Source organism: Equus asinus, chromosome 2, assembly GCF_041296235.1.
Source record: "Equus asinus isolate D_3611 breed Donkey chromosome 2, EquAss-T2T_v2, whole genome shotgun sequence".
In the NCBI taxonomy this organism is placed as follows: domain Eukaryota; kingdom Metazoa; phylum Chordata; class Mammalia; order Perissodactyla; family Equidae; genus Equus; species Equus asinus.
The window spans coordinates 144,081,582-144,093,750 of NC_091791.1; the positions used below are offsets into that span (position 1 = coordinate 144,081,582).

A 12,169-nucleotide genomic window follows, 5' to 3' on the forward strand; every position below is an offset into this window, starting at 1 on the left:
AAAAGTTTCATTATACAAAGTCTTCATTGTCTTTTGTGTCTTAATAATATCTAATTTTCATCATGTTTCCTTGATACCACAAGGAACATTTAGAATATATTTATGTTAGTTTCCAAATATTTAGGGAGGGAGAATTTCAAACTTGTGTTGTGTGTGTCTGTTGAGCTAAGCTTTCAGATTTATATTCATTTTGGTCATGATTATCTTGCCTATTTTGGATTGTCTCATCAGACAGTTTTCAAAGTAAAAAAAAATTAAAAGAAAGAGAAAAAGGAAAAAAGGAAAATGCAGGAGTGGTTTATGATTGCCTTCTGTTGCATGATGTGTGGGTTCAAACCACGTGTGCTCTGGTCTGTGGTGTCACAATCACCAAATACCTGTGAAATGTAAGTGCCCCTGTGGGTATTGTGGATGAGAAGCCACTATCAGGACAGAATATGGAGGGACTGAAGGGTTTCATATATGCAAAGGTGTCAGACAAAGATGTGTTTTATCTCCTTATCAGGTTAATCTGTATTCAGAACATATCATACAAAAAACTAGGCTAGACTCAGATGAAGGAGTGAAAATTGGAGGAAGAAATATCAATAATCTAAGATATACAGATGGCACCATCTTACTGGCAGAAAGCAGAAATGACTTGAAATGATGTCTGACGAAAGTGAAAGAAGAAAGTGCCAAAGCAGGACTGCATTTGAACATCAAGAAGACAAAATCATGACTACAGAAGAACTACACAACTTTGACATAGACAATGAAGACACTGAAATTGTTAAAGATTTTGTTTACCTTGAGTCAGTCATCAATTTAAATGGAGACTGCAGCCAAGAAATCAAAAGAAGACTGAGACTCGAAAGGGCAGCAATGAAAGAATTAGGAAAGATCATCAACGTAAGGAAGTGTCATTAGAGACGAAGGCCAAGATTATCCACACTCTCGTATTCCCAATTACTATGTACGGGTCTGAAAGCTGGACAGTGAAGAAGGCTGACAGGAAAAAAATGGATTCATTTGAAGTATGGCATTGGAGGAGAGCTCTATGGATACTCTGGACTGCCCGATAAAGGAGTGGGTCCTAGAGCAAATTAAGCCTGAAGCACCGCTGGAGGCAAAAATGATAAAATTAAGGCTATCCTACTTTGGGCACCTCATGAGAAGGCAAGACTCTTTGGAAAAAGACAGTAATGCAGGGAAAAATTGAAGGTAGCAGGAAAAGAGGAAGACCAAAACTGAGATAATGGATTGACTCCATAGGGGAAGCCATAGGCATGAGGCTACAGAAGCTGAGAAGGGCTGTAGCGGACGGGACATTGCGGCCATCACTCATTCATGAGGTCACCAGGAGGTGGAGCTGACATGACTTATGTAACAATAACAAAGTTGCCTATATGATATAAAATCCTTTGGGACCCGTTGAGACATGTTTTGTGATCTAAAATGGTCAGTTTTATAAATGTTATATATATGATTTAATAGGATCTTTTTCAATACCTGGGAGCAGGAATCTCTGTATGTCCATAACATTATAAACCCAAATTATGTGCTTCAAGTGTTTTCTCTCCTTACATTTTTTTTGTCTGCTTGATCTATTTATTACTAATGCAGATATGTAAAATCTGCCTCTTTAATAGTAAATTTATCAACTTTTCTTTGCAAGATCGTGTTTTATGTATTTTGAAGCTCTTCTATTGAGTACCTACAGATTGGAGATCTTATTCTTTTCTGGTGTATGATTTATTTAATCATTATATAGTGACCTTTTTCCCCTTCTCCAGTAATGCTTTTACCCTAAAGCCTATTTTGTCTAAAATTGTATCGGTTTTCTTTCATTATTATTTGCCTGGTTTATGATTGCCCATCTCTTATTTTCAAACTTTCTATGTTAATACTTCAGGAATTTCTTATAAATAGGATATGGTAGGATATAATCTAATTGAGAATCTTTGTCTTTTAACTAATAAGTTTAATTTATCTATTTATTGTAAATTCTGATATGTTTGGATGTGAATTTACCAATTAGTTTTACTTTTTCTATTTTCCATGCTTGTTTGCTGTAATAAAATTTTTTCTTCTATTGGATTGATAATTTTTCTTTATTTCCTTTTACCACCTAAAGGTTTGAAGGTTACACACAATTTTTTTTTTCTTTTAGCATCTTGTCATGAATTCTTCCCTTAAGAAAATTTAATCAGTATCTCTGCTCTCTTTGCATGCATACAAGACCATTCGAATGCTTTAACACAGATTCCACTTCCTTTTCTTTCATATTCTTATCTGGACTTTTAATTTACCTCTTTAATTTCCTCAGTTAGTCACTTCATCATTATTAGTATTATTATTTTACAAATAATGCTCATTTAGATTTACTTGTGTGCTTACTGATTTCTGATTACCACTGCATCTTGTATTCCATTTTATTCCTTTCTTTTTGATTTAATATATTTTCCCTAAAGCACATCCTTTCATAATTGTTTCAGCAAGGTCTGTAAATGCTCTATTTTCTCTGGCCTTATTTATTGGAGAAATGTCTTTATAGTGCCCTCACATTAAATGATAACTAGATACAAAAACCTAGATTGACATTCACCTCCCTTCAGCATTTTGCAGGTAAAATTCCAGTAGCTTCTGGCCATCATTTTGCTGTGGAGAAATTTGCTTTAGGCATACTTACTGTTTCTTTTTTGGGTCATTTCATTTCTTTCACACTTTGCTTCTAGTATACTGCAGTTTCTCCAAGATGTGCTTTGGTGTCTATTTTTGTTTTAATCTTTAATGCTTATTGGATTCTTGAATCTAAGTTTTCATATTTTTGAAACATTTTGGAAAATTGTCTATCATTAATTATTTAATTTTATTTATATATATATAGTGTGTGTTTTTTTGAGGAAGATTAGCCCTGAGCTAACATCCACTTCTAATCCTCCTCTTTTTTGTGGAGGAAGATTGGCCCTGAGCTAATGTCTGTGCTCATCTTCCTTTATTTTGCGTGTGGGATGCCTGCCACAGCATGGCTTGATAAGCGGTACGTAGGTCCGTGCCCAGGATCCAAACCAGCGAACCCTGGGCCACCAAATTGGAGCATGTGAACTTAACCACTATGCCACCAGGCCAGCCCTAATGATATATTTTTAAAAACAATCTCAGACTTACAGATAAGTAGTAGGTATAGTTCACAGAACTGTTTACCTGAAAATTATTTGAGTAAGTTGCGAATTTGTTACCTCATCTTTTCAGAATACTTTATGTTTCCCAGAACAAAAACATTCTCCTACACAATCACAATAAATACTTAAAGTTAGGAAATTAACATTGATATATTACTTCCATACAGTCCCTATACCCCAATCAAGTTTTTTCCACTTACACCAATAATATCAGTTATAGCAAAAGAATCCAGTCTAGAATCACATGTTGCATTTAGTTGTCACGTCTCCTGAGTTTCCTTTAGTTGGAGTAGTTTCTCAGTCTTCCTTTGACTTTCATGACCTTGACATGTTAGAAGATTACAGGCCAGATATTTTGTAGAGAGTCCTTCAATTTGTATTTGTCATGATTAGATCCAGGTCATGCATCTTTGGCAGGAATATTGCAGAAATGATGTTGTGTTCTTCTCATTGCATCCTATCACGTGGCACATGAATTTGATTTGTCCTATCACTGGTGGCTAACTTTCATCACTTGATTAAGGAGGTATCTGCAAGGATTTTCCACTGTAAAGTTACTCTTTTCCCTTTTGTAATTAGTAATTATCAGTGTGAACTCATGGTTTCCTATTTTATTCAAGGAGTTATAATCTATTCCTCACATTATTTATTTTAATGCTCACGTTGTCCATAATTTGCCAGTGGGAGCCTCTTCAAGTTGGCTCCCATGTCTTTTTGCTATGTCTCCCTCATTCATAGAGCACTTCCTTGCTTTAAACAACATGTTCCAGTATCATCTTGTGTTTTCCCTGCTCCACGCCTGGAATCAACTAACTTCCCAAGAAACCCTGGTTCCTCTTATAGAGAATAGTGTGTAGAAGATGGTAAGTGAGCTCATTGCCATTGCTGCTGCCCCTCAGCCCTCAGCAAACAGAAATAAGAAATGTGTGTGTTTGTGTCTGTTTACATCTACGTTTATTTCACACCAGTACCTCTGATTCCACTCCAACACCACAGGGATCATTCTAGTTTTCTTCCTTTCTATTTTCTGACTCCCTTTTCTCATGGTAAGAAATCTGGTTCCTGTTATCCTATTAATATCTTACTTATTTGATCATTTACCCTTTATGCAGCCAATTTTCTGCTGCCCTGTCCTCTATATGCATGCCCTCCTGATCATTATATATCTTCATCATCCCTTGTGGAGCTGTTCACTGACCCCACGTGTGACTACCCTGCAGCCCCCTGTGTTCCCTCATTATGTCTGGTTATACTTTCGGGCAGTAGCCCTCCTTACCCCTCCATGATGTGCTGAACTTCCCCCAACATGCACACCTTTCTTATCTTCTCTGGGCTGCAGCACTCTATGCCTGGCCATCCTTGTAAATGAACGTCTTCCTCACCCTGCCCAGCCTCTGACCTCTTTGCCTATACCTCCCTCCCCAAGATGAACACCATCATTCTCTGCTTGGGCTCTAGCACTCCACACTGGATCTCTCTTCCATATGAATATGCTTCCCACCCTACACAGGCACTGACCTCCCACACCAGGGTCCCTTCCTTTGCCATCCTCATCCCTTTTAGGCTCATGACAACCCTTGTTGAGGCAGCTCATTGTGTGAACTCCTTCTTTACCTTGCTCAGGCTCCAACACTCAGTACAAGACAGGCTTGCACACTATATTCCTCTTCACTCTGCCTGGGCTCTGCAACTCACATGGAACTGCCCCATGTGTGAACACCCTATTCACTCTCCCTGGGCTCTGACTCCACATGCATCTGCTATAAGGATGCCCTCTTTATGCAGTTTGACCTCCCACGCCCTACTCATGCCCTCTCTACCTGATAGTTTTAGGACTGAAATAGCCAGAAAGAGAGAGTTCTACCTTTTTTTGGAGCTTATGTCAGATAAATGTTGTGTTATCATTTTATCATCTATAGCTCTTAACATCCTGATTAATATTAATTTCTCTGATTTTTTTCATTCATTTTCTAATTCTTTTCCATTTCTTGCTGTATTCTGTGTAATTTCTTGAGAATTCTCTTTAAATCTATTGATTCTTCACTTGAGTCTATTCTGATTTATCCCATTAATTGACATTTGTTATATTCCAATGATTATATTTTATTTCTAAAGGTAGTATTGTTTCTTTTAAAATTTTGCCTGTTTATTTTTTTATAGGCTGTCTTTTTTCTTAGGGTTTTAAATTTCTTTGTCTCTTTGATAGTTTATAATAAATTTAATATATTCGTTCTTCTTTTGCAATGTGTTTTTAGATTGTTTTCTTATCATTATTTCTTGGAATACTAATTGCTCTTTTTGCTCTGGTTTATTATTTCCTGAATGTTTTTTCATTTTTAATTGTGAGCTTATTTGCCACTGGGGTTGTTTGTTTCTGTGGAAATCATATGCAATCTTGGTTGTGGAAGTGTCTTCCAAAATGCTTTCTTTTTTTTAAACAGCTTTATTAAAATATAATTGACATGCAATATGTTTGTTTGTATATACAAATATATGTATGTATATATTTATATATAGGTATTGAAAATGTACATTTGATGAGGTTGTGTGTGTGTGTGTGAGGAAGATTGGCCTTGAGCTAACATCTGTTTCCAGTCCTCCTCTTTCTCCTTGAACAAGATTGTCTCTGAGCCCACATCTGTGCCAATCTTCCTCCACTTTATGTGGGATGCTGCCAAGGCACGGCCTGACTAGCAGTGCTAGGTTCACACTCGGGATCTGAATGCACCAACTCTGGGCCACCAAAGCAGAGCACGCAAACTTAACCACCATGCCACTATGCCACCGGGCTGGCCCCTCTTTGACATTTTTTAATGACATTAATGTCATATATACTTAGAGGAGAAAATTTACTGATTTATTCTAAGGACTTAAAGTGTTATTCATCCCCAAATTATTTGTATTTCAGAAAATAATGCCTATTTGGAGAACATTTAACTCAATGGTTCAAAAATGTAATGCTCATATTATGGGTTATATTTCAGATTATTTTGGGTGGTGCACAGGCAAGCAGTTTTTGGTAATTATGTGTTCCTTTTAACCCTTGTAACTAGCAAATGAAGGTAGTGATTTTTCTAAAAGTATTGTTTAGGAAGATACCAAATATAAATATAAAAATAAAAATTATTATTATAAATAGCAAAGGTAGAACATGAATATAGCAGAAATCATAACAGCCTTACATGAATCTTTGAAGACTAGGAAACGTTTTTGGAATAGATTTACTTTTTTTTTTTTAAAGATTTTATTTTTCCTTTTTCTCCCAAAGCCCCCTGATACATAGTTGGGTATTTTTAGTTGTGGGTCCTTCTAGTTGTGGCATGTGGGATGCCGCCTCAGCATGGCTTGATGAGCAGTGCCAGGTGAAACTCTGGGCCGCCTAAGCAGAGGGCACAAACTTAACCATTCGGCCATGGGGTCAGCCCCCTAGATTTACTTTTTTTTTTTTTTTATAGAGATCTTTTCTTTTTTTTGTTTTTGAAGATTTTATTTTTTTTTCCTTTTTCTCCCCAAAGCCCCCAGGTACATAGTTGTATATTCTTCGTTGTGGGTCCACCTAGTTGTGGCATATGGGACGCTGCCCCAGCGAGGTTTGATGAGCAGTGCCATGTCCATGCCCAGGATTCGAACCAACGAAACACTGGGCCGCCTGCAGCGGAGCGCGCGAACTTAACCACTCGGCCACGGGGCCAGCCCCCCCCCAGATTTACTTTTTAATAGCAAAGTTCAGATATTTGTTATCTAGATGAGGTGACATTTATGGAGAGAGAATTTGCAAAGCTGTCTTCAAATTATAGTGTGTAGACAGCTCTATTCTGTAGAATAGAATATTATATTCTATATACAGAGTACGACAGCTTATAAGAATATATACAGAATATGACAGCTTTCTGTATACAGAATATAATATTCTATAGGATGTAGAATATTCATATTCTGCTACAATTCATATGCATATCAATAGTAGAATATTAATATTCTACTGTGGGTGGCGACCACCCACAGTAAGAGCTTAGGGAAGAGTGGATAGACTATTCCTAGCCTTCTCTTCATCAGCATCAATAATCAAGAATTGGAATAAAAGTTATTCCTCTTTGATGGATTAACACTGAGCATGGTCATTTCAATGTCTGAAGACTACCTTCTCCTCTAACTGATGGGGAAGTGCCCCACTCCATAGCTCTGGGAGAAAATGTTGTTAAAGTTTATGTCATCATAAATCCACCTTGTGATATGACCAGTTCCCCCAAATTTAAGAATGATGACTGTGTATACCTCTTCCCTCCTCTGTGTGTCCAGGATTCATTCAACATGAGGCCCTCCTTGCAGGCAGTGGCACTCTGGGGGAGGAAGGCCCCTCCACACAGCATCACTGCAATCATGATCACCGATGACCAGCAGACAGTTATAACTGGGAGTCAAGAGGGGCAGCTGTGTCTCTGGAATCTCTCACCTGAACTAAAGGTTAGTGGAAACTATTCATATTGAAAAAGACAATGCTCACAAAATAAGCACAGCTTGCTTCTTCTACCTGCAGTGACAGTGGAAGTTTGCGTGATTGTTAAAAAGATGCTTACTGAAGTAGTAGATTGGTTTTACTTCTGAATTTGGGGAAAATTAAGTATTATATGGTGGATCAAGATCATATTGGAAAATTATATTATGAGTATTGCTAATCTTAGCTACCAGCTAAGTGTTATCACCCTTTAAGCTATGCTGAGTTTTACTGTTTTATATCCTGAATTATATGCTTAAGTAACTGAACTACAGACATGTAAGTATAATTCTAAAAATTATGGCTCATTAATCTAAACAAAGGGCATCCTTGAAAACCACTATTAAATAAATGAGTAATATCTTAATTATCTGGGTGTTTCTGTCGGTTTGGCCTTCTTGCGATTCTTTTAGTCTCTGCTTGCCTGTGATTTTTACAGATCACATCAAAAAGCTCTAAATCCAATTTACTATTGTCATCCTCCTATTTCAGAACCTGACCTCACCTAGGATTTGGCCCATTGATTAGCAATTAATTGTCCCTGTCCCAAGTCATAAACATTTAACATATTGGAATAGATATTTGCTTAGCTCTAGCAGCCTCTAGACCCAATTTGAACATTTAAACTAATGACGTACTTAAAGTATACTGCCCTCATTAAGAAGCCTTTTAAAGATCAAAGATTATTTTTAGCCTTTAAAGTTTGTCACTTTAAAACCTAAATTAACAATTAATTGTAATTCTATTTTATAGAGTAATTAATTAACATCTCCCTTCACTGAACAGCTACACTGCAGGACTGCCAAGAAGTGCGTAGCAGACCAGCTCAGCTCAATGTTTATGAACATTCCTGAAAGAAGGAACTGGCATTATTGCAACAATTGAGCTTTGAAAATTGGCCTTCACATTTATTATCTCTTATAGTTTAACTCAGACTCCTAAATTACTTGAAATGTCTAAACTACTTTTAATGTTGAAGTGTAGTGTTTTCTGGCTGGGGTAATTGCCTTGTCATATGTAAATTACTATAAGCTTAAGAAATCTGGAATCCTAGCATCTCTATCTTTTCATGTATGTTCCTGGAATTTATTCAGCATGCATTTATTGAGTGCATAAGTTAGGCATTATGCTAGGTACCTGAGTTCAGACATGAATAGGAAGACTTTGTGCTGGCTGCCCAAGAGATTGCATTATAGTAGAGGACAGACATAGGCTAATGAGGTGCAGTTATGTTATAATACAACGTATTCTAAATAGGGAGTAGTCTACACTGCATCTTTACTGGGAGAAGTTATGCCACGCTTTTCTTAGGAGCAAGTCTTTTGCTTGGGATTAGAGATTCTTAACAGAGAGCGAAATTGCCCCACAAGAGACATTTGGTACCATCTACAGATAATTTTGGTTGTCACAGCTGGAGGAAGGGGGATGCTACCGGCACCTAGTGAGTAGGGGCCAGGGATGCTTTAAACATCCTATACTGCACATGAGACCCCTTCACAACAAAGAATTATCCCATTCAAAATACCAATAGTGCCAATATTGAGAAATCCATAGTAGATATAGGAGGGGAATGGGAATCAGATCAGCTGGGGTGGGAAAAAACAAGGAGAACCATTGAAGAGATTTTAGTAGGGGATTGGATCAGCTTTATGTTTTGGAAATTCACTGTCAGGACATTGTCAGAAAGTTAATAACATAAATATGAGACCAATTAATATGAATGTGAGATTTTTGACGTGTGAGTTTTCCTTCACATTTTCTGTGGCTAACCGTATGATCAGAAAGAATGAACATTTTCTCTGATTTTTCCTAAGAGTCTCACCCCTACATGACAACAGATCAACTATTAGCAGGGAACACTCTAGGCTTTGCAAAAATCAAGGGCATTTTTAAATCTCAACCAATCTTGCTACCTGTAAGGCAGTCGAGTGAGTGGTCCGTCATTAATATTTTAATGCTTGGTAGTTTAATTTGATTTTTATTAAAACATTTTTATATATAAAGGAATAATTTGGACAGAGGAAGAAAAGGGAGGGCTTTGAGGACGTGAGAGATTATAGCTGTAGGGCATGCTAAAGCCAGTGAACATATCAGCAGGAGGACAGCAGGAAGGGAAGAAGAAAGTTACAAGGAGGGGGTGTAAAGTGACCTGGAAGCCATTTATTTCCTCTTCATACTAAATTTGGAAAGCTCCATCTCCCGTCCAAAAGGATTTAGGTAAGACAATACATCATGTTCTGTGGTCTTAAATACTCACTTGCCACCATGTAAAGTGGAAAAACAAACCTGAGGACACTTACTTAGGGAGTCATTAGACAAATTACACAGATGCTTTTTGTTCTAGGCACAGATCTCTCTTTTGAGTTTCTCAGTCTAGTGTGGAAGACAGGCTTCTAAATAGGAAGTTGTAGAGCAGTGGGATACCTCCTGTCTCTGTGAATTTGACTACTCTGTGTATCTCATATAAGTAGAATCATACAGTATGTATCCTTTTGTGACTGGCTTATTTCACTTAGCCTGGCGTCCTCAAGGTTTATCCATTTTGTGGCATATGTCAGAATTTCCTTTTAGGGCTGAATAATATTCCCTTGTATGTATATACCACATTTTGTTTATCCATTCATCCATCAATGGACGCTTGAGTTGCTTCCAGCTTTTGACTATTGTGAATGATGCTACTATGAACCTGTATGTACAAACATCTGTTTGAGTCACTACTTTTACTTCTTTGGTGTGTATACCTAGAAGTCACATTGCTAGGTTACATGGTAGTTCTATTTTAAATTTTTTTTTTTTTTTATTAATGTTATGATGGATTACAAGCTTGTGAAATTTCAGTTGTACATTTTTGTTAGTCATGTTGTGGGTACACCACTTCCCCCTCCGTACCCTCCCCCCACCCCCCCTTTTCCCTGGTAACCACCGATCAGATCTCCTTCTCAATATACTAATTTCCACCTATGAGTGGAGTCATATAGAGTTCGTCTTTCTCTGACTGACTTATTTCGCTTAACATAATGCCCTCGAGGTCCATCCACATTGTTGTGAATGGGCCAATTTCGTCTTTTTTTTATGGCTGAGTAGTATTCCATTGTGTATATATACCACACCTTCTTTATCCAATCATCAGTTTCTGGGCATGTAGGCTGGTTCCACGTCTTGGCTATTGTAAATAATGCTGCGATGAACATAGGGGTGCAACGGACTCTTGAGATATCTGATATCAGGTTCTTAGGATAGATACCCAGTAATGGGATGGCTGGGTCATAGGGTATTTCTATTTTTAACTTTTTGAGAAATCTCCATACTGTTTTCCATAGTGGCTGTACCAGTTTGCATTCCCACCAACAGTGTATGAGGGTTCCTCTTTCTCCACAACCTCTCCAACATTTGTCGTTCTTGGTTTTGGATGTTTTTGCCAATCTAACGGGGGTAAGGTGATATCTTAGTGTAGTTTTGATTTGCATTTCCCTGATGATTAGCGATGATGAACATCTTTTCATGTGTCTATTGGCCATATTCATATCTTCTTTTGAGAAATGTCTGTTCATGTCCTCTGCCCATTTTTTGATCGGGTTGTTTGTTTTTTTGTTGTTAAGCAGTGTGAGTTCTTTGTATATTATGGAGATTAACCCTTTGTCGGATAAGTGGCTTGTAAATATTTTTTCCCAATTAGTGAGCTGTTTTTTTGTTTCAATTCTGTTTTCCCTTGCCTTGAAGAAGCTCTTTAGTCTGATGAAGTCCCATTTGTTTATTCTTTCTATTGTTTCCCTCAACTGAGGAGTTACAGTGTCCGAAAAGATTCTTTTGAAACTGATGTCAAAGAGTGTACTGCCTATATTCTCTTCCAAAAGACTTATTGTCTCAGGCCTAATCTTTAGGTCTTTGATCCATTTTGAGTTTATTTTGGTGTGTGGTGAAAAAGAATGGTCAATTTTCAATCTTTTGCATGTGGCTGTCCAGTTTTCCCAGCACCATTTGTTGAAGAGACTTTCTTTTCTCCATTGTAGGCCCTCTGCTCCTTTGTCGAAGATTAGCTGTCCATAGATGTGTGGTTTTATCTCTGGGCTTTCAATTCTGTTCCATTGATCTGTGGACCTGTTTTTGTACCAGTACCATGCTGTTTTGATCACTGTAGCTTTGTAGTATGTTTTGAGATCGGGGATTGTGATTCCGCCGGCTTTGTTTTTCTTGCTCAGGATTGCTTTAGCAATTCGTGGTCTTTTGTTCCCCCATATGAATTTTAGGATTGTTTGTTCAATTTCTGTGAAGAATGTTCTTGGGATTCTGATTGGGATAGCATTGAATCTGTATATTGCTTTAGGTAGTATGGACATTTTAACTATGTTTATTCTTCCAATCCATGTGCAAGGAATGTTTTTCCATCTCTTTATGTCATCGCCTATTTCTTTCAAGAAAGTCTTGTAGTTTTCATTGTATAGATCCTTCACTTCCTTGGTTAAGTTTATCCCAAGGTATTTTATTCTTTTCGTTGCTATTGTGAATGGGA

At 37.4% G+C, this 12,169-nt stretch overlaps 1 protein-coding gene across 2 annotated transcripts in view; it reads left to right on the forward strand.

The window, feature by feature from the left end:
• WDR72 (WD repeat domain 72) overlaps window positions 1-12,169 on the forward strand; it is a 229,522-nt gene that overhangs the window by 21,250 nt on the left and 196,103 nt on the right. For both annotated transcript variants that reach the window (XM_070501346.1, XM_044764862.2), the window contains exon 2: window positions 7,464-7,628. In XM_070501346.1, coding sequence (XP_070357447.1) covers window positions 7,464-7,628 — 165 coding nt within the window. The remainder of the gene's footprint in view (window positions 1-7,463; window positions 7,629-12,169) is intronic.